The 22,667-nt window shown below is 40.8% G+C and overlaps 1 protein-coding gene across 2 annotated transcripts; it reads left to right on the plus strand.

Annotated features, from left to right (window-relative positions):
* The first annotated feature begins 137 nt into the window (after nucleotides 1-137).
* On the plus strand, nucleotides 138-22,652 carry AKAP8L (A-kinase anchoring protein 8 like). 2 transcript variants are annotated; one of them, XM_001367421.4, is made up of 14 exons: nucleotides 138-258; nucleotides 4,844-4,918; nucleotides 11,967-11,999; nucleotides 12,479-12,719; nucleotides 15,175-15,613; nucleotides 15,843-15,939; nucleotides 16,030-16,100; nucleotides 16,362-16,425; nucleotides 17,567-17,675; nucleotides 19,502-19,643; nucleotides 19,987-20,092; nucleotides 20,490-20,620; nucleotides 21,306-21,401; nucleotides 21,739-22,652. In XM_001367421.4, exons 1-14 carry the CDS (start codon nucleotides 246-248, stop codon nucleotides 22,078-22,080), a joined length of 1,959 nt encoding a protein of 652 aa, XP_001367458.1. In that variant the 5' UTR covers nucleotides 138-245; the 3' UTR covers nucleotides 22,081-22,652. The 2 variants fall into 2 exon arrangements, with proteins under 2 accessions (XP_001367458.1, XP_056678323.1); XM_056822345.1 differs by lacking the exon at nucleotides 138-258 and adding an exon at nucleotides 914-1,049.
* The last annotated feature ends 15 nt before the right edge of the window (nucleotides 22,653-22,667 follow it).

Raw genomic sequence — 22,667 nt, forward strand, 5'->3', positions numbered from 1 at the left:
TAGACGTCAGGGCGAGGGAGGAGGAAGCACGGAGCTAGGAGATTGGCAGGCCCTTGAGCCACTGGTCTCGGACGACAACCCCAGTCCTGTTGCGGATGGTCTTATCAGCCAATAGTGTTGGGAGATTGGCAGATAGTAGCCAATTCGGGCGGGAGGCGGCGCCTTGGCGGGGAAGGGGAGAACAGGGCACAAGAGGCCACGGAAGCAGATAGCAACTGTGGAGATTCCCGGAGCAGTTGGTCGCTATGAGTTACACAGGTAAGACCCGTTACTAGTTGAGGAGGACCAGGTCGAAGAGGGTGAACCTGAGGCCCAGAACAGCCCCAAGTTTCAGTTAGGGAATGACGTCTAGGGTCTGGTCGGGGGCCTTAAGATGGCGCCGTGCCCAACTTTGCGACCTACCTTCCCCCAATCTCCGCCCCCAGTCTTAGGCTTTGACTGGGCGGAAGCCCTTAGCCCTAGGCCCAGCTTTGATGACGCGGTCTCCCTGCCTTCAGTGCTTCTTACTGGGCGTGGCCTCATTTCGCTTTTGGTCTGTGGATTTTTTTGTGACTGGCCCCCGCTTTGGAATTGGAGAACTCGAATTCAAATCCTTGCTCTCTAGACGACCTTGAGCAAGTCCCTAAACCATTCTGGGCCTCTGTTTGCTCTTCCGTGGAACCAGGGCCGGGAGGGGGACAGTGTCGAGGCAGTAGTTGGAGCTCGGCTGAGGGTTGGATCGGGGCTCCCTCGCCCCTGCTCAGGGAGGGAGCAGGACTGGGGTCTCAAGACCCTTTGAGCTGGCGAACCATGTACCCACAGGAGCTTCAAATCTGGGGGGCCAGCAGGCAGTAAATACATAAGGAATTAAGAGTAATCGTTGCGCGACGGGGAGCTGCAAACCCCTGTAGGTTCTGGACCTCCGGGAGGAGGCGGCTGAACGGGTAAAGGTGAAGACGGCCCTCCTTCGGTTGGTTCCAGTGTAAAATCCTAGGGTTGGTGGGACTAGAGAGGATTTGTCCAGCTGCAGATGTGATCCTGTGAACCTCAGAGGCAGATTCGGTTGCCAGGTGAATGAATCTCCCCTGCACCCTTAAAGAAGTCTGTGGTAGGATCTGCCAACCCCCGAGACCCCTTCCACCAACTTGTTCAGCCCTATGGTTTTTATTAGGTGGGACCCTGAGACAGATCCAGGAAGTGGGATGGGAATGCATTCGGGTTGGCTGGCTTTGGGATTAGGAAGTCAAGAAAAGACTGAAGGAATCCTAGCCCTTCAGTAGAGAAGCAGAATTAATAGATATCAGCTCTTGTAATTGTGGCATTTTAAAAGCCAGAAGGGTACTCACGTGATCTAATCCAGGATTAGAGATTTAGGCTGGAAAGGATCTTAGAAGGCGTCTAAAGACCACTTCCCAAATTTTATCCATGAGGAAACAGACCCTAAGAGGTTAAATGTCTAAGGTCCTATGAATAATAGATGGCAGAATTAGTCCAGTCTCATTCGCTTACAAGTGGAAAAATAAGTCCAGAGAAGTTATGACCTCTTCTTAAATATCTAGTTGGACAATCGAGGTCTAAGTCCAATTAAGTCTCCTAAAGAAAATAATTTGGGGAGGGGGAGGTGATAGTCGTGTCAACAAGTTATTGTGAACACTAGAAATTATTGGTCAGAGAAGTTGAAATGTGAAATGGTATGTTTTAAAGTGCAGAAAGCTGTCATTTATTCGAGTAGATACTGAAATTAGTCCAATGGGTCTCAATTACCTCCAGGATCAAATATTTAAATCTATTTGACCTTTAAAAGCCCTTGATGATAACCTGGTTCTTTTTTACTTTTCTAATCTTCTTAATACCTTACTTCTCCTAACCCCCCAGGTATGTTGTTATCCAGTGACATTGACTTCCTTGCTGTTCTCCTACAAGATACTCCATCTCTCAATTCTGTGCAAATTTCACTGCATATCCCTCATCCCTGGAATTCCCCCTCATCTCCTACCTTCTGCAAGAAATCTCTCTTGGTCCTCCTTAATACTAGCACCTTCCTTCCTAACATTACTTCCAGTTTATCCTGTATGTATTTTGTCTGTCCATAGTTGTTTGCATGTTGTCTCCTTTATTAGACGGAGCTTCTTGAGAAGAGTAAGGACTTTTTTTTGGTTTTTATTTTGCCTTTCTTTATATCCCCTTAGTGCTATGCCTGGCATATATTTGGCCCTTAATTAATGCTTCTTGAAATGACTTGAATCCACAAGCTTAGCTCTGTGCTGAGTGCTACGGATAAAAAGAATGAAACAAAACAAAAACAGTCTACCTGAAAAGGAGTAAACATTCTAATGGGAAGGTGTGTGTGTGCTGAATTATTTTGGGGTAGCTAAGTTAATGAAGTACTGATTTGATTTTCCTAGTTCATTGAATAACATTTTTATAAAAAGAGGAAGGAATTTTCCATTTGGGGGAAATAAGTTTTGCAAATACACTACTGTCCTTGAGAAAAATCTTGTTTGCTGTTTACACAATTAAGCAGTTAATTTTAATTCTTTTGATTTTATTCACTGTTTTTTATTCTTCTACTTTAGCCCTGGTTGGAGGCCTTTGAAATCCAAATTAATACTTCCAACTTTTGTGGCTACACAGCTACTTAGAAGAAAAGCTTAGTTTGTCTTTTTGATCATTGGTGCTCCCGTTCATATATAAGATTGTCTTCCTGGAACAAACAGATTTTATGAAATCAGTAAAAGGTTTATTTAATAACCCATACTTTCTGTCTTAGATTCAACATTGGTTCTAAGGCAGAAGAGTGGCAAGGGCTAGGCAATGGGAGTGAAGTGGCTTGCATGGGGTCACAAAGCTAGGAAGTATATATAAGGTCACATTTGGAACCAAGACCTCCTGTCTCTGGGCCTGGCTTTCAATACACTGAGCCACCTCCCAATAAAACATTAATCTTTTAATATTTGTAAGAAAGACATTACTCTGGATAAATAGCCTACTTTGGATAAGACCTGAGTTCAGTTTCTGCTTCTTAGCATATAAAGGCTGTGTAATTGTGTGCTAGATACTTAATATCTCAGTGCCCCAAGCAACTTTGCAAATTGCAAAACAGGTGTCTACCTGTATTAGAAAGAATTTCTACAATTAAAATTCCCTAGCTCTACTGATGTCCTTTACAAAAATAAAACATATACTAGGCTTAGTACTAGATGTAGAGATGCTGGGATAAATAAAACATGTCCCTTGACCTTAAAGAAAAATAGTCAGTGAGGATTTCTGTTAAAATGATGCCACGATATGTTACAGTTTAAATTAATAAGTATTTCTTTATTTTCGAGGCACTTTAAGGAAATATACTCATATCTTTTTTTGAAGTATTTTATAAATAGACTACCAAGTGCTAGTTCCCGCTCATATCTTGCCAGTCTTCACTGTACTCAACACCAGGATTAGTTCTTAAATACTGAAGAGTATTTAACAATAATACTTGAATACAGCTCAGTTCATAATATCAATTCACATTTCTAGACAAAGGGGCAACTATGGAATAGATAGATTTAAACAAAGTCATACTAACAAATTTAACAAAGTTATTCAAGCATCCAGGTTCACCATTGTTGTGACATTCCATTTTTTAACAGTAGCATTTTCTGCAGATTTAAATAGAATATTTTCTTTTGAATTAAGTTAAAAAATTAGGGGGTCATAGAAAAACTTAACAATTTACACAGTCATTAATACAGTAAATAAAGTCTATTTGCATTTTATTTTGATTTGGTTGAATGTCTTTTTTTTCTCCCATGAATTTCTTTTTTTACCCCTTTCTTTTTAAAAACCCTTACCTTCCTTTTGAGAATCAATACTAATATTGGTTCCAAGGCAAAAAGAGCATTTAGGTCTAAGCCGTGGAGGTTAAGTGACTTGCCCAGGGTCACACAGCTAGGAAATTTCTGAAGCAAGATTTGAACCCAGGACTACATATCTCTATCCACTGAACCACCCAGGTTCCCCTCTCCCATAGGTTTCAAACAAGTAGTTTAAAATATAAAAACCTGCTTGTTTAAATGTATGTATTTGTTTAAAATTGAGAAGTCTAGACATTGGTGTTTCTGGTTATCTTCTACCAACTTTATAACTAAATGAATATAAATAAGATTATGGCCATAATAATGTTTCAGAGATGCCAAAGAGTTTTCCTTTTAAAGAGTTTGATTTTCTGGTAATTTCACAATTGTTGGCATTTTGTAATCATCGCATTGGAGTATTTCTTTATCTCAAAGGGGCTGAGTACCTACCTGCATAGCTGTGCCCTTTATACCATCTTTTATCTAGTTGAAGACCTCTAGTGATAATGACAACTCAAAGCAACTCATTTTTAGACAGTTTTTATTGACTGGAAATTTTTCCTTTATAATGAAGAGAAATCATTGTTTTAATTTCCATCTGATATTCCTGTCTGCCTTCTGTAACCAAACAAAACGTAGACTTATACTTTTTCCTTAAAATAACAATTATAATTCCCTTTAATTCTCTTTTTTTCTGTCCTGATTATCCAATTTACTTCATATGCCATGATTTTGACTTATAACATTGTTGACAAGATATTGTAGCTATCAAATTAATTTGAAAGGTACTTTTTACTGTAGTGCCCTTTAAAAAAATTATTACATAAAGTACATATATCTGCCTTCTGATTGAAATCTACTTCTTAGTGAGATAATTTCAAGCAAGAATTTGTAGGAAAATTATTACATTTCAGTTTTCATATTAATGATTTAAATGAAATTCCTTTATATAAAGATCTTTGTGAGGGGAGGGGGTATCAATTTCATGCATTTTTCTTGAGTGATAATACTACTTTACATGTCTCTAGGGTTTGTCCAAGGATCAGAAACAACTCTACAATCCACATTTTCTGATACTACTACCCAGCCCACATGTGACTATGGTAAGTCTAGATATGTGTCATATTCAAAACAGAGGAGAGGGGGCAGCTGGGTAGCTCAGTGGATTGAGAGCCAGGCCTAGAGATGGGAGGTCCTAGGTTCAAATCTGGCCTCAGACACTTCCCAATTGTGTGACCCTGGGCAAGTCACTTGACCCCCATTGCCTAGCCCTTACCACTCTTCTGCCTTGGAGCCAATACACAGTATTGACTCCAAGATGGAAGGTAAGGGTTAAAAAAAAAAAACAGGGGAGAAAAGAGACAAAATTGGGGATTTCATGGCAAAGGACCCCAGGTGACTCTTGCTTCTTTGGCCACATTAAACTTTTTTCAAATGATACCTATCTGTGTAAGTACTTTTAAGGTTTTAGTTAGACATTTTGTGCTTCTATGTTGGACAATTAGAGGAAAGGATAGGATGGAAATCCTTGACTTCACCTCTCCTGCCAGCTTCCAGGTCTGTATTCACTGCCTCTAGCAAGGTAGGAAAAAATGTCTTTCAAAGTGTTTCTGTGCTATCTAATATAGAATAATATCATGTTAATCATTCAGAAAATTCATATATGGGAATTGAGATGATCAGTTAAAATTCAGTGGGTTGGTTCAAGCAAACAAATTTTGCCCATGATAGTAGACTTCTTGAAATGGAAACCGAAGTTTTAAATCGTGGGCAAGCCATTTAATCTTCTGGGCTTCCTGTTTGGTTTTCTGTAAAATGAGACAGTTGGGCCAGGTAGCCTTTTAGAGCTAAAGCTGAAAGGAACTTAAGATCCTAGTTATATTCTGAAATACTTCTAAAAGTGTTGCATAAACTTAAGGTAGTCCAGCCATGCCAAATCATCATGGCTATTTTCACTGCATTTTAGACTCTGGATTATGAATTCTCTACTACTAAGCAGTTACATTCTTGTCCAAATGTAGTTAGTTCCCTAACAGTTTTATTTCAGTAGGTCCCTGATTGCATTAGTGTGGGTATTCTTTTCATTAATATACATTGCAAATCCATCATACCTTTTCATTCTGAGAATTTTCTGTCCCTCTCCCTCCCACTTGGACTGTGCCGCTGAGATTCTGATTTCTGATAGGGGAACTTTCACTTTGTAAAATTATGTATTTGCTAGGTACTTTGCAAATTTTAACATGCTACATAATTGCCACCATCATTATCTTTGTCAAGTCTTGCACCAAACCAAGCCTCCAAAATTTCCTGAAAGTCTTTTTTTAACATACTCTCTCTTCCCTAAACCCCTCCCTTCCTTTATTAGAATATAAGCTCCCTGAGGGCAGGAACTGTTTGGTGTGCTTCTATTTGTATCCCCAGCAATTTGCACTGTCAGTGCTTTATTTATTCTTTTGTCTTTTATAATTTTTTATAGAAGCTTTGTCTAGTGCATAGAAAGTTACTTCCTTTTCTATACTTAGATATGGACTTCAAGTTAGAAGTGACTTCAGAGGTCAGTCCAGTCCAATGATGAAATGACTCATTCAAGGTCACACAGGAAGTAGTGAATTTGAATTGAGCTTTTCTGATTTGAAATCCAATCTTTTTCATGTATCTTGCATCTGTTTTTTAACTTTGTTATAGTAACATAGGATGTAAGGGCTAAAAGGATCTTCCGGATCATCTGGTCAGAATCTTAGCTTTGGAGTGTGCCTCATCTACATACAAACATACCCCCTTCTACATATTCTGATCTTGGGACATTGGCCTTCTTGCTGTCCCTTAGACAAAGGTATTCTATCTCCCAACTCTGCATTGTTGCCAACTGTCCCTCATGCCTGGAATTCTTTCCCTCCTCATCTTCTTCTCCTGGCTTCCTTCAGGTACCAGCTAAAGTTCCACCTTTTGCAAGAATCCTTTGCCAGTTCCCATTAATGCTAGTGTATTGTTGATTCTAGTTTTTCTTATACATATCTAATAATAGCTAACATTTATATAATGTTTACTGTTTGCCAAGCACTGTGCTAAGCTTTACAATTATCTCACAACCACCCTGGGAAGTAGATGCTGTTGTTTTGGTACAATTGTGTCTAACTCTTCATGATCCCATTTGTGGTTCTCATGGCAAACAGTTTGAAGTGGTTTGCCATTTCCTTCTTATACATGAGAAAATTGAAGCAAGCAGAGGTTAAGTGACTTGCCCAGAATCACACACCTAATAAATACAACCATCCTGGGAGGTAGGTGCTATTATTGTCCCCATTTTATAGCAGAGGTAGATAGGGCAAACAGACCTTTAAATGTCTTATTTGGGGACATATAACTAGTAAATCGGTCAAACTGGATTTGAACTCGGGTCTTCCTGATTCCATTCTAACCACCTGCCACTTACCTGCCTATTTTGTACCTTTTTTGTTTGTTTGTTTGTTTTTTAATTCTAAATTTTACAAAACTCAAGTAAAACAAGCATTTCTTTATACAAAGAAAAAGAAGATTGCACATGAATGAAATCACAATTCTCTTATATGTTTGGCTTATTTTTCTTCATAGCTACTAATAAATCCCATCCACAAGTGTCCCACCCTCTCCCTACCCTCCCCACATCACAAAAGGTATCACATTAGATATCGCCTGAGAGACTGGACATATTCATACAAATTAAATCTAGTGTTTTCAACTTTCAGTTTACTTTCTGTAGGTAATATTTACATTTTTTCTAGTATGTTCTCTTGATTCTACTCATTTCACTGTTCATTATCCTGTGCCATTCTTTCCAAATTATTTTTTTTTAATTAACCTGCACATCTCTTCTTATGGCATAGTATTCCATTATAGTCTTATACCATAATTTGTTTAGCTGTTCTCCAATTGATGGGCATGCCTTCAATTTCCAGTATTTGCCACAACAGAGAGAGCTGCTATAAATATTTTGGAACATGGAAGTTGTTTTCCTTTTTCCCTGATCTCGTTGGGAAGCAGACCCAGTAATGATTTTGTTGTGGCTAAGGGTATGTATATATGTGCACGCGCACACAGGCACACACACACACACACAGAGTTTTATAACTTTCCAGGTATAATTCCAGATTGTTCTCCAAAACTGGTTGGATCAGTTCACAGCTCTACCAGCAATGTATTAGTGACTCTATTTTTCCACATCCCCTCCATTGTTTTTTTAAATTAATTTTTTGGTAATTTAATTGAAATTGGTTTGCACCTGTTCTTTGTATATTGTCTCCATTAGACTGATTGCCTTGGCAACAGAAACTGCCTTTGGCTTCTTTTTCTATCTCCCATGCTTTTTGCACAGTCTTTGGCATATAGGTGGTTAAATGAGTGTTGATGTAACAAACAAGACTACCCATTTATTGTATATTCAGTAACTTTCATCATTTAGCCTTTACTAGAAAACCTCCAGTGATGGAGTACATTTCTCTGCCCAAGGTAGCCCATTCTTTTTCCAGTTTTGGCCTAAAATTTGCTTCATACTGAGCTGGCAGTCACCTAAAATCCCAATATCTTTTTCAAACAAACTGCTACCTAGTTATTTTTCTCCCATTTTATTACTGTGAAGTCACCTTCTAGGTGGCTCAGTAAACAGAGAACCAAGCCTGGAGAAAATAGATCCTGAGCTCAAATTTGGCCTCAGATACTTCCTAACTATATGACTCTGGGCAAGTAACTTAACCTCAGTTGCCTAACTTTTACTACTCATTTGCTTTAGAAATGGATATTTAGTGTCATTTCTAAGATAGAAGGTAAGGTTTAAAAAATATATATACATGACTTAATTTGATTCTTTGCTAAAACTTAATATATAAACTATGACATCTCTTATCTCCATTGAAATAACCCTTTCTTAGGGAAAAGAAAATTGTCAGCCTAGCAAAATTTGCTCTTAATGAAAACATACTCTAAATAATTACTTCCTTTTCAAGATGTTCATTCATTGGCCTTTTGAAAATATATGTTCTGGAGTTTTTCCAGGAATTGAAAGTTGAGTTCATTGACTGAAGATTTCTCTTTCCCTTTTTAGAAAGTTAAGAACAACATTTACCCTTGTGTCTAATCTTATGGATTATCTTACTCTTTAAAGATTGCCTCAGCCTATTTATCCAACCCCTAGCTTTAGCAGCATGACTGACAGCCAATATCACTGCAGGACATCTACTTATCCACTTTATTAGGTCTGTAACTCTAGTCCTTTCCTCAATTAACATAACCATATCAACTGTTACATTCTCAATCCTATTTCTTCTATTCTTGAACTAGCTGTAGCTATGATCCAAACTTAAGTTTTTACATAAAGGTAAACCTTTATCTACATGATAATTCATAATGACCCATCAAACTCATGCATACCACACAGTCAATCTAAGCCCATGACTGCTAACAGGAGTACTTTCAGCATTACTTTTAACCTCAGGATTAATTATATGATTCCATTTTAATTCTATATTACTACTAACTATTGGATTAATCTCTATACTTTTAAAAATTATGACATGATATTATCCTTGAAGGAACATTTTATTCCTGTAGTCCAAAAAAGATTTTGATATGGAATAATTTTATTTATTCTATCAGATGTTTTTTTTATTGTTTTTTTTTCTGAGCATTTTATCTCTCAAGTCTAGCTCCAACCCCAGAGTTAGAAGGTTGTTGACCCCCTACAGGTATTCATCCACTGAATCCACTCATATCTGCAGATTTCTCCAGAACATTCAGTCATTTCATCCTGAATAAATGATTTGAACTTATTGAAGGCAACCTTCTCTTAATGAGTCCTTGTTTATCTTGGTTATCAGCTCCTATTAGCCATTTCTATTCTGTCTTTCCCAGTTCAGAGCTAATTTTCCTTGGAATACAAAAGCACCAGAATAAGACTGGGCAGTTCTTCATTTCTCCATCCTTAGTTACAGTTGTCCTGGCTTTTTTTAAAGAGCTCTCTTTTCCGTATGTAGCTTTCAAAACAAACAAAAAACCCAACCTAAACCCTTTTTTGTTCTGACTTCAGTTCATTTTGAGCTTCAGCATTGACTACAGGGCCATGCCATTATCTGTAGGTACCTAAGATCAATCAACTAGTAAACATTTAAGGACCTACCTGTCAAGAACTAAGCTAAGTTTGGGTGATACGAGAGAAGCAAGAAACAGTCCCTGCCCTCAAAGAGTTTACAATCTAATGGTGGAGCGACAACATGCAAACAAATATATACAAAATGAGCTACATATAGGATAAATAGGAAATAATTAAAAGAGGGAAGGTACTAGAATTAAGAGAGACCTTAGGCTTTCTGTAAGTGATTTTCTCCCATGTATGATAATTTACATATACAATTATGATAATTTTAGCAAAATATTTGGCATATCCTCAATGATATCTTTGTGAACAAGATGGAGCCTTGTGGGCCAGATTGTTCTAGTCAATGTCACCTTGGAAGGCTTTCTCTAATAGGGTTTTTCAGACTTTTTATCTTGGGACCTCAATACACTTAAAAATTACTCAGAACCTCTTATTATAAAAATAATTTTGACCTCATGGACTCCCCAAAATGGTCCTCAGACTAAACTTTGTGAACTGCTGCTCTAAGAGAATCCCTCAATAAGTTATTCATTGGAATGAAGAATCAGATAGTATACTTGTATCTAACTTGCAAGTAGCACAAAACTGGGAAGGATATATAATTTGTTGGATAATAGAATCAGGTTCCAAAAAGATCTCAATGGATTGTCTAAAATGTTGAAATTTAATAGGAATAGTTATACAGTCCTGTCTTTGTGTTTTTAAATCAACTTCAAGAACAAGATGGGAGATATATTTAGAAATTAATTTATGTGTTTTTAACGATCTAAGAGGTTGAATTTAAAGGGAGAAAGTATGCAAAATGTCACAACCATTAAAGCTAACATGAACTCAGTCTGTTTTAAGAGAAGATAGTATCTAGAATATAAGAGTTATAGAATTGGTGTATTCTGTTAGTCAGATTATGCCTAAAGCCTTGTGTTTGGTTCTGGGGTTTATTTTAGAAAGGAACCAGATAAGCTACTTTTGATTAATAAACTATAGCATATCTAGAGGAGGGTGACAAAGATTAAGTATTTGAAGGATTTCATATAGAATAGGAATTAAGGCATTTTCTCCTTGCCTCCAAGAGAAAGAACTAGAAGGAAGGGAAAAATAAGATCTGTCATTTATATAGTGCTTTAAGGTTTGCAAAGCTCTTTACATACATTTTTTCATTTGTGCTTCATAACATCCTTTTGAGATAGATATTAGTGGTGCAATTCTAATTTTATAATTTAGAGACACTGAGCTCAGAGAAACAAGTGACTTGTACAGGGTTATATAGTAGCTAGTAAAAGTCAAGATTTGACTATATGACCTCTGCTATTCTTTCTAATCAAGATTCTGTGTGAATGAACAAATAATACTATCCTGTCCTTTACATGCTTTGCAATATTGATATATTTACTTATTTTTTCCCTGTACTGAATTGCTTCTTTATAACATGTTGCTAAAGTGGTCATTACTCCCTCAATACTGTAATTTTAGTAGTGGTTCATTTTTCTGGTCTATGTAGGTTCCATTCATTGATTTATCTTGTTTATTTCTGAGTTTTATGTACATTCCTGGGAACTTACTACGTATACTTTTGAAAAGTGATATGTCCTGTTGGGTCTAGTTTCTTTAATTATAGCTTTGGGTTAGTATCCTGAGCCCCTTTACTTTATGGGAGCGTTAGCATTGGATTTTACATATTCTCTTTGCAATCATCTACCAGTTGAGAACTGGGGAGTGGATATTGTTCTCACCAAATGGTTGGCAGAGTGTTTGAATCTTCAGTGATTATATACTATATGTTTGCTCTGCTGCCCTGAGGTATACACATACAGGATTATCTATGTCACTCTCCTGATTTGTAATCTGCCTGATTTTATGTTTTCTTCTTCTTGTTGTTTTTTTTAAGGTAATTTTTAACCTATTTGTTGAGGGTATTATTTTGGCATGTGGGCAATCTCACTTTTCCAGTTAACATGTGTTAATGACATATTTAGATATTGAACTTTATTCATTATAAATAGTTTGGGATTATTTTGTTTTTGTAGGATATGGAACCTGGAACTCTGGGTCAAACAGAGGCAAGTATGATTTTTAAAATTTTTCTTGAGACTGAAACAGTAATATATTCAGTTTGGCTGTTTTATTCCAGGTATAAAAATAAAAATCCTTGAAAAATGAAGTGGCTTTGACTATGCCCTGGCAGTTTAATTTGTACTAAAATTGGCTACATTCAGATTGCTTCTTCTTCTCCCATCTCCTTTTCCTAACCACTCCTACCCCTATCCCCCAGTCTATTCTGTATAAAACCTGAGTCCAGCATAAAATTGGTTGTGATTTTCAGTATATATTTTCCTTTTGAAGAGATATCCCTTTAAGTCTGTGCTTGTTTCAGACCAATTTAGTGATATGCCTTTGGATACACCATTGATCTCTTTCTTTGAGGGTAATGTAGTTCCTTAAGAGAATTTTGACCAGAGATTCCAGACTGGAAAGAGGCCAACTTAAGTGGATCTGCCTCAAATTGTGTGATTGGAGCTGTCCATATCTCTTGTTACAGGTTACGAGAACTATAGTTATGGATATGGATATGGTCAGGATAACACTACCAGTTACGGATATGGTGTGGCCAGTTCAAACTCTTGGGAAATTCCCAACTCCGACACAAATACAAACCCTAATGCTTCTGCTAGCACCGGTACCGATACTGTTCTGTCCAAAATTAACCAGCGCTTTGATGTGGTGTCTCACCTAGAAACGGACATGATGCAAGGAGCACTATATGGCTCAGGTGGAGACAGGTGAGTGTAGCTGTCAAGGTGAGACTGTTCAGTAAGAGTGTTTATTTTTGAGAGCGGACGATGCTTTCAGTCAGCTGCTCACTCACCACTCCTATCACCATCTTGATTAGGTTAAATTCAGGAATTGTTTTCCTTTTTTCTCCCTTCCTTTTTCTTTCCATGTATGACATGAAACCCAAGCTGAGCTAGTTCTCCATCTAAACTCAGAAACCATAGCAGGTTGTAATCTGCTTTTTTTCCAGAGGAGCAAGGACCCTGGATTTGGCATGAATGGTGATGCCAGTTTAGCTTTCTTGTTCCATTAAATATATGTGAAATCAGAAAGATAAATTGCGTTTGCTTAGTTACCAGTTAATCCAGGAAGTTGTAACATTAAGACCTACTTTGTGCAGAACCTTAGGTGGCGCAGTGGATAGAGTGCAGGGCCTGGAGTCAGGAAGAATCATCTTCCTGAGTTTAAATCCAACTTCAAACTTACTAGCTGTGTGTCCCTGGGTAAGTCACTTAACCCTGTTTGCCTTAGTTTACTCATCTATAAAATGAACTAGAGAAGGAAATGGCAAACCACTTGAATATCTTTGCCAAGAAAAACCTAAATGGCATCACAGAGTCAAACACAACTGAAAAATGATAACAAAACATTAAACACTTAAAAGACATTATCTTTGCTCCCAAACTTTTATTGGAGGGGGGGAGGTAGGGAAAGGTGTAATTTATCTATGTTTTTCCAAAGGCTATTTGGAATTTTCTTGGGAAACCCTAAAAACTATCAAAGTCAGATTAGAAAAGACTTTATTCAAAGTAGGTCTGAGAAAAGATATGAATGAAGCCCCCTAAAAATGTAATTTTAAAGCCTTAGCCAAAGGCTGCCTTTGTTGTTTTGCAGATGAACACTTAACTACTAGAAGGTCTTGCATGAAAAGATATCTCAGTTTGGAGATAAATTGAAAGGCAAGGCAGGCTGGTTCCAACAAATGGTTTCTAACTAAAAAGCAAACCTTTTAGTACTGGAGGTAGGGGGTGGTAATTAAGCAAGATGCTGTCCTTGTAGGACAATACAGCAAAATTCCTCAGGCAGCCCGTTGGGGTTGTTAAGAATGGGCCTTCATCCCTTCTGAAACAATGTATAACGGAGATGAGTCTGGTAACTGGGCTGGGTCACTAACTTGTAAGAAGACTGGACAGACAGCATGATAAATGTGAGCCAAGTGTCTATCTCTTTTTTGACACTTGTGGTTGGCTGTTGATTTCTAGTTATTCACATACTGGTTGTTTACATTGAGGCTAATGCAGCCAGCTTTTTTTCTTCCTATAGTGGTACACCTTGAGGATCTGGTTTGAGGAGATTCTACTTTATAAACTGTCTTCAGACTTTGCTTGGTAGATAACAGGGCTAAAGTTAGAAAGACTTATGCTTCTTATTCAGCTATTGTCCTTTTTTATTTGCATATCCTTGCTATTAAACTTACCTGCTATTAGGATTTGTAGCCCTGTTAGTTTCTTTTAATGAAATTATCTCTCCTGTCCCTGTGTTTCAACCTCAGAGAGGTTGGACTTTCAGGAACAGTTAATATCTTTTCTATTGGTCTTCAAGCTGTGATGCATTTTCATCAGCTGAAATACTTAGTATCTAAGTTATGCCTTACTAAGATGAAGGCAAAGATCTGTCTCATTCCTGGAATGGCTTTGTGAATTTTAGAAAACACTTTGTCACTTCCTTTAAGTAAAAAGGAACTCTTTTAGGTGTTGGGGATTTATAAGGTATGTAGGAGTGGCACTATACTTACTTTATACTGGATTGGAAGGGAGGGCTAAAGCATATAGGTTTAGAATGTTTCTTTTATCCATTATATTTTTTAGGGAGGGTTTACCATGGGGTAGCTGACGAATGTAGCTGTATAAACAGTAGTAAAAAGGCCTTGCTTCTAAAATTCTTTATCTGAAACTATCTTTAATTTGTTTCTCTGAACTTTTAGAGCTTATGTGGGGAAAAAGGGAAATTGGGTTTTATGGGGATAAAAATTATAATGTAACTCCGATTTGAGGTGCTAAAAGGGAAGAATGAAGCAGGTCTTTAGTAGTTTGGGGAGATTTCCTGCCATTTTTGAAATGGCCAGAAACATTTGACTCTGCTTTTTAGAACTTTTTTCCCCTTAAGCTATAAACTGAAGAGTTTGACCATACAAATTGAATTACAAAGTGGGAGCATGTTGCTTGAGTGCCATTAAACCCATCAGAATTCCCAGATGATTTAGCTACAGTGTCTGTACCCCTTGTGGAATGCAGGTCCCCTCTCCACTCAGTTTACAGCTGATCAGTTTTATACTGTTAATGGGGGGCAGGGGGTAGTTTTTGTTGGTAGGGGCCACTTAGTTTTATTTATTGAGCTCTGTCCTGGCCTCTGTATTCTTAAGTCCCTCCAAGTTACTGACATAATACTGTGCGCCTCTTGCAGGTATGATTCCTACGAAGCATATGACTCCAGGGCTGCACTGAGCGACCGTGATCTGTATAGATCCGGCTATGACTACAGTGAGATTGACCCTGAAATGGAGATGGCCTATGAAGGCCACTACGATGCCTACCGGGATCATTTTCAAGTCCGTGATGCCTTTGGCCAGCGGGCACAGGGCTGGGCCAGAGATGGCCACACTAACCGGCCTATGGCTGCGGGCTATGGGCGCATGTGGGATGACCCCATGGGGGCCCGGGGCCAATGTGTACCGGGTTCGTCCCGCCTCCCATCCCTCTTCTCTCAGAACATTATTCCTGAATACGGCATGTTTCAGAGCATGAGAGGCTCCTATGGGAACATGCGATTTGGCTTCGGACTTGGCAGTGGGATGAAACAAATGAGGAGAACCTGGAAGACTTGGGCTACTACAGACTTCCGGGTAAGCACTAGTCCCTTTAGTTGGGTATTGAAGATAGGGACAGCTTATTGAAAATGGTACAGTTCTGTGTCATAGGCATGAATTTGTTGTTGGCCAGCCCATGTCAAATCTGAAAAGTGGTTCCATCATGCAGGTTTATCCCCATTACCGTCTCAAGAGAGAGCACCATGGTTCATTTAGTGTATTAGTTCCTTTTTGCTAAACTTTGGGCTTTCCTTATCATCTGTAGAATAAAAAGAAGAAGCGAAAACAATCAAATAGTACAGATGAACCTGACAGCAAAGCAGCAAAGACAGATGGTTCTGAGAACAGCGACTCTGACAATGGTGAGGTGCATTCTTAGCTATTCTCTCCTAACTCCCCTCATTCTTAATGAGCTAAAGCATAACTCCTAAGTTGCTGTTCCTCTCTTTCAGATGAGGGCACTGAAGGTGAGACAGCAGAAGGAACAGAAGCCCCTGATGCAGCTAGAAAAAGCTCCAGAACAGTAAGTGCTTTGGGATACTTGACTTTCTTACCCCATGTGGTCTCCCAAAGAAAAAGCAACCCTTCCTGAGTGCTAACTTGAATTTGATTGTTAGAAGGTGGAATACAAACTGAATAGAAGAGATGTTACTTTGGAGAAATCTGTCATAATGGTGGGGCTCCCTGTTTGAATCTAGGACCCCCCTATAGGATTATCTTTAACATGGTGGGTTTTATAGATCATCTTCAAGCATAGGTTTTAATCTTTTGATTTTTCTGTCAGGAAGGAGAAGAGGAGGAAATAAAAGAAGATGGGAAGGAAGAAAGGAAAGAAGATGCTGAAAAAGGTGGGTATGTTCAAATGCTCAATGGTTATAAGTGGACATTTCCCCTCTTAGAAAAGACCATGTAGGTACTAGCAGCTTAAATGGGCAGAACCGTGGGGAGGTGGTTCTGGGACTTGGCAGGGTGTCCATTGATGCTGATTCTTTTAGCTTTCTTTGACCCACCCTATGGGCTGGTTGTACTTTGGTAGTTAAATACAAATCATCTTCTCCATTGAACCAGATGCTAGGGCTAGTATTGGCCAGCCACCTACAAACTGTTGCCTGCTGTCTTAATCTCTGGATAGGGCTATGTAGTTTGGGATACCCCCAGGAATACATACCCCTGCCACAACCCAGTATAGAGCCCTATGACTCCTACCATGTCCCATAGTGACACCCACTTGCAAGTTCTTCTCAGTGGCTGGCAGTTGTTGACGTCCGAGCCGTGGTCCCCTCGTTCCAGTTTTTACGGCTCTGGTTTGCGTGTCCTCTCCCTTAGTGCCTCTCCAGCCCCAGTTGGGAGTCCGTGTCCCCCCACCCGTGTGATGAGCACCAGCAGGTACTAAACAGCAACTCCAGTATTGGCCACTGTTGCCTTGGTGACTGGTTGGGGGGTGGGCAGGGCATTTTGAGCGTTTTACATAGCTATTCCTGGCTGCTACTATGTCATTCTCTGTGGCCTCCATCCTGCTAGACCGACCACTGAATTATCATCAGGGTTGAAACCCAACTACCTACTAAACCCCTTTGAATTCCCAAGCTGCTGTGTTTTGGTAGAGTTGTGGGTTGGGAACTTGGGCTCAAACTTTACAGAGAGTGAAGGTTCATAAGCTCTCTGGGGCCCACTAGAGTTCCTTCCTGAGTACAAGAGGAATAGAGGTGGGTGAAGCACCGTGGGAAGCATAGAACCAGGAGGGGGTGGGGGTTACCCCTCCCTTTTTCCTCCCCAGCTCTTATTTCTCCATTCAGCTCCCTCAACAGAGGTCTTGGAAAGGTACTTGAGGTCCCCTGGCTCTTCAGGATTGGATTTTAGTAGATCTTAACAAATGAATACCACCAGTTCTTGTTGGTAACTGGGAGGAAGAAGGGCAACAGAATCTACCCTTTATCCTACAGAAAAGATATGATTATCCTGGTTTTCCTATCCCTCTTGTTCCTGTAGGAGCACTGACTATCCAGGAGGAAATCAGTCAAATCAAACGCAAATTACAGGCTGGCAAGAAGACCCAGGAGAAGCAGAAGAAACGTCAGCGGGACCGGATGGTGGAAAGGTAACATTCTTTCTTCTCTTTTCATCTGCTGACCTCTGCCCTAGCAATTTGTGGCTGACCAGGGGTTTCAGCAAGCGCCGTTACCTCTTCCCCATGGCTAGCCTTCCTGGCAAGCCCCAGGCTACCCACCTTCCCAGGGTAATTGGGATCTCTCAGGAGATGAATGATGTACTCTACTCCTGACCTGGCCATGCCTCCTCGTCTCTCCCTCTGGCCTTTCAGTGGGCCCCAATGTTGCCCTGGCAGCTGGCACCTGCTCTTCTGTGCATGGACCCTGCTTCCCACCAGTCAGGGCTTCCAAGGCCCTGGTTGCATACCTAAGAGCCTGAATTGTTCCCCCTGCCCCCCAGAGGCCGCCTTGTAACTGTTCTGCTTCTCCGGCTCGGGACCCGACACTGCTTGGCACCGTTGCCCAGAAGCTCCATCGCTTAGGTCACCGAACATTCCCAGAGGTGCTGTGGGGGCCCCTGGCCCCCAAGGGAGGGGGCCAGCTCATCAGAGACTTGAGGCACCTCTCCAACCCAAACCTGTGGCCAAGTGGCTGCTACCATGCCTGGGAGAGACTGAAACACCAGTGGGGGAATCTCGGGAGCTTTGGGCCCTGCCCTTATGCCCAGTCTATGGCAGAAGTTCCCACATTTCTGTGACTTGGTGCTGGAGGGGCCAGTCCGCCTCAGGCCCGAGTCCGGCAGGTGGCTGAGCCCTTTACGCCCCTGCTGTCGGGTCTATTTGCCCTCAGGGCCCCCGAACTGGTGTTTGCCTCCGACTCAGACTCTTGCTCTTGCTGGATCTTCCTCGGCCAAGCCGGCGCCGGGCCCCTGGGCTCTCCAGACAAAGCTGTTCCCGTGGCCCAGATATGGACGGCAGAGGTAGGAACCCGTCCTGAGGCCTTGGTGAAGGCCAGCTTCCTCCGTCCCTTGCCACGGCCACCGTTGCCTCTCGGCTCAGGCCCCCAACCCCCTCCCCCGGGGAACCTGCTATGGACAGCCTGGCCCTAACCACCTCAGTACAGGTGGCTCCCAGCTGCCATCATGCTGGGCACCCTCCTTCCAGGTCAGACTTTTTTGTTCTTGGAAGAGGAAGATGAGGCAGCAGGCACCAGAGGCTGGGCTGCATCCAGTCCCTTCTTCCCTTCCTCTTTCTGCCACACCTAAGCTCTGTGAGCTGAGGATGGGGTAGGGTGGTGAGCCCCAGGAAGACACAGCACCTCTCAGCAGGCAATGGCTCAGGACTGATCTCTTCTCTCTGCGCCATGGGGCCAGATCCTCCAAGTTCGGCTGCCCTTCCCTCCCCTGCCCCAAGTTGTTTCTCCTAGATGTATTCCCTACTTTGATGGAAAGTCCTACTTGACCACTCCCACTGACACCTTTCTAGCTAGTCATTGTCTCTTTCAGAAGCAGCTGGCTCCCGTGAATCTAGATGAGCCATAGTATTGCCGCCTATGATTAGCCCTTCCTGTCTGTGGGAGGAACATTCCTGTATTATCCCTTACAGAAGGCGCGGTAGGATCTGCTTTATTTAGCTATTAATACAGTTCAGAAATTCCCACCTGTTCCCCTCTCTGAACTGTGACTTAATTCTTCCCTCATGGTGTCAACATTCCTTCTTGAAAATAAATGAATGGGAACTGATTTCAGAGCCTTGTGAGTTTTCCCCTTCCTGGGACCATTGCTTCAGAGTCCCATAAGGAAGTGATTTGAGTATCAGAATCTGGGTGTAACCCCAACCTATTCCTGGGGTTTGCTGTCTTCATGGTTCAGGGACCTGGTGCTGGTAGTAGCACCTTTGCTGTAGACCTTGCTTGACCCCTGTTCTTTTCCTGGCAGGATCCAATTTGTGTGTTCTCTCTGCAAATATCGGACCTTTTATGATGATGAGATGACTAACCACTTAGACAGCAAATTCCACAAGGAACATTTCAAGTTTGTAGGCACTAAATTGCCAAAACAGACTGCAGACTTTTTGCAGGTGATTTTGGGGATGTATTGGGTTTTTATCACCTCTCTGCTGGGAAATAGGAATGCTTTGACCTCTTTCCTTTCTTTACCTGAATACAGATAAAACTGCAAATATTAAGATTTATCATGCAGGCTAGGCAAGAGAATTCACAAAACCAAAAGGAATGATATGACCAAGACAGCATCCCAGAAACCTGACTTCCATATCTGCTTACTTCTTAGCTACTTTATCCCTCCTTTTTATTTTTTTTTGGGGGGAGGGGCTTTACACAAAAGAGATACACACTCCCTTTCCATCCTGGTTGGGAGACTCCTTTTCATTTATAGATACCCTGATAACCTCTGTTTGGCAGGAATATGTTGCTAACAAAACTAAGAAGACAGAAGAACGTCGCAAAACCATCGAGGACCTAAATGGTGTAATCCAGCAGATCTATAAAGATCAAGATCTTACTCAAGGTGAGTGTCAGCTCTCCTTTTTCCATATGGTGACACCCAAAGTATGAAAACTGAATCTGCCTTCACTTGGACTGTCCGTTTAAGCTGTTTTCTGGTGGTTGCTTTGCATCTAAATTAGAGGATTTCCATAATCTTTATGAGAACTAAAAAGCCTTTCCTGAGCCTGAAACACATGGGGTTAACTTTTAGCTAAATGGGAGGGGGGAAGACATGAGACTGGGTTCATTGAGGCCTCTACTAAGACCAAGGCATCTATTTTTTTTAGTGTTTCTTGTATTTTGTAATTGGAGGCAGATATTCTAGTAGATATTAGTGGATTCCTCTTAATTTGGAGACTAAATTTATCCCAATAGGGATATTGTTAGGAATTGGAGACCAGCAGCTCCTTCCCTTGCAGAGATTGCCATGGAGCACTTTGTGAAGAAAGTGGAGGCAGCTCACTGTGCAGCCTGTGACCTGTTCATTCCCATGCAGTTTGGGATCATACAGAAGCACCTCAAGTCCATGGAACACAACCGAAACAGAAGAGTGAGTGGAGTGCTTTGGTGCTGGCCTCTGCCAAGTCAAGGAAGCATTGCTTATAGTGGGGGAAGTTCTAGGCTTAAAGGCAGACAAGTTGGCTTTATATCTGGTTATGGGACTTACTGCATGACTATGGGCAAGTCAATTTTCCTCTTGAGTTTCCATTGTTTTCCCTTTAAAATCGGAACAATAATTCTTGCCCTCTACTAAATCCTCAATATCTTTATAGAGGTTATTTAAGATTCTCCCAAAACCAAGTGGGCAAAGCCTCCTAAGTCGGAGGCTATAGGGCTGGTGACAGATTAGAAGTCTCTCAGGATTGGCTTTATCTCTAAGTTCCCATAGGGTGATATACTTTAAACCACAGCAGAGACATTATGGTATAGTAGAAAGTGCTGATTTGGAATGAGTTGGATTACAATTTGGCCTTCAGTGCTTACCAGCTTTGTGATCATGGACAAGTCAATGAAACTGTCTTATCTGAAAATGTGCTGCCTACCACACAGGCTTGTAAAGAAAGTGCTTTATAAACTTTACATGCTGTAGAGTTAATGAATTGGGTATTTCTAGTCATGTGAAACTCAACCTGTGGCTTATAGGGATCAGACAGGGTCCTGGGAGATGGTCTCTTGATTGTTGAGCTGTTAGGATAGTTTCAATTGCTCAAGTGGGCTCTCTTCTTTCCTTTTAGCTCATGATGGAACAGTCCAAGAAGTCCTCACTTATGGTGGCTCGAAGTATCCTGAACAATAAGCTCATTAACAAGAAACTAGAACGATATCTTAAGGTAATTAGGCCTAACTGACCAAGGGAAGCTTCTTCCCTACCCCTCCAATATGTGTGCACTAGGACCTAACACATTTTTTGGCCCAATATTCTTTTTGGGCTAATCTCAAACTTGGGGCCTGGGAAGTCATGACTTGCCTCAATCCTCTAACTTGGCATATGCCTTCAGGACCTCTGGGAAAAAAGGTAGGACCTGAGAAGACCCTAAGTCTGTTGAGAGGAGGCAGAGGCTTTTCCTCTGCTGGGGGTGGTGATAAATGGAAGATTTAGGACTTAGGGGAGCAGAATTGCTTGGGTAAGACTGTACCAAAAGACTAGTATGTGCTTGTGGCTTTCAGGGTGAGAATCCTTTCACGGATGACCCTGAAGAAGAGAAAGAGCAAGAAGAAGGAGATGGCAGTGCTTTGGAAGAAGGAGTGGCTGAAGGGGAAGATGAAAACAAAACCAATGAGAAAAGCACCTCAGAAGAACCTGAATTTGAGTCAGGGGAGCAGAACCAGCAACCTGAAATAACAGCTGGGATTGTAGAACTCACCTCAGCAAAGAGTGTGATAGAGGAGCAGTCAGGCCTAGAGCTACCCCCAGAGGAGGAACCAGTGCCCTTGTTAGGAGGTGCCTTACAGCAGCAGATCCGGGGCATCCCTGGCCTGGATGTGGAAGCTGATGAAGATGAAGAATGAAGGAGTCAAACTTCAGGGGGGGAAAATGGGAGAGAGCTCAGACCTGTTTTGAGCCATCATTAAATCTTTTGAATAGTGGTGATATTTGTGTTTCACCACTAAACACCCACTTACCTGTTTTCAGTCTGGCCCGTGAAAACCTAACCTCTTTTGTAAAAGGTTATGGAAATAGGGGAGTCTTTTTGGTTGTTGCATGGGGTCTTGAAGTGTAGAAAGGGGATTGAGTGGTTTTTGTTTTGAAACCCCAATTACATTATATCTCAGTTGTGTGCCCCAAGGTACCTTTTCTTTAGGAGCATCATCTTTTATAGTATCTGCAACAGGGTATGTGAAAAGGTATGGGCTTCTAGTCTCCTCTTCTTAAGGCAGCTTTGTTTATAATTGTTGGTTCTGAGTTTGAAAGGACTCTGGAAAAAGAAATTTCCCTGTGTTTTGCCCCAGATTTCCACAACAACCCTGCCTGTTTAATGATTTTGTTTTAATCTCTTCTTTTTGCTGCAAAAGTAGCATCATATTGTTTGTAAAAATCTAAATAAATGTTCATTCAGAATTGATAAAAGTCTTAAAATGAAGTTTTATGGTTTTGC

The sequence above is a fragment of the Monodelphis domestica genome, chromosome 3 (assembly GCF_027887165.1).
Source record: "Monodelphis domestica isolate mMonDom1 chromosome 3, mMonDom1.pri, whole genome shotgun sequence".
Lineage (NCBI taxonomy): Eukaryota > Metazoa > Chordata > Mammalia > Didelphimorphia > Didelphidae > Monodelphis > Monodelphis domestica.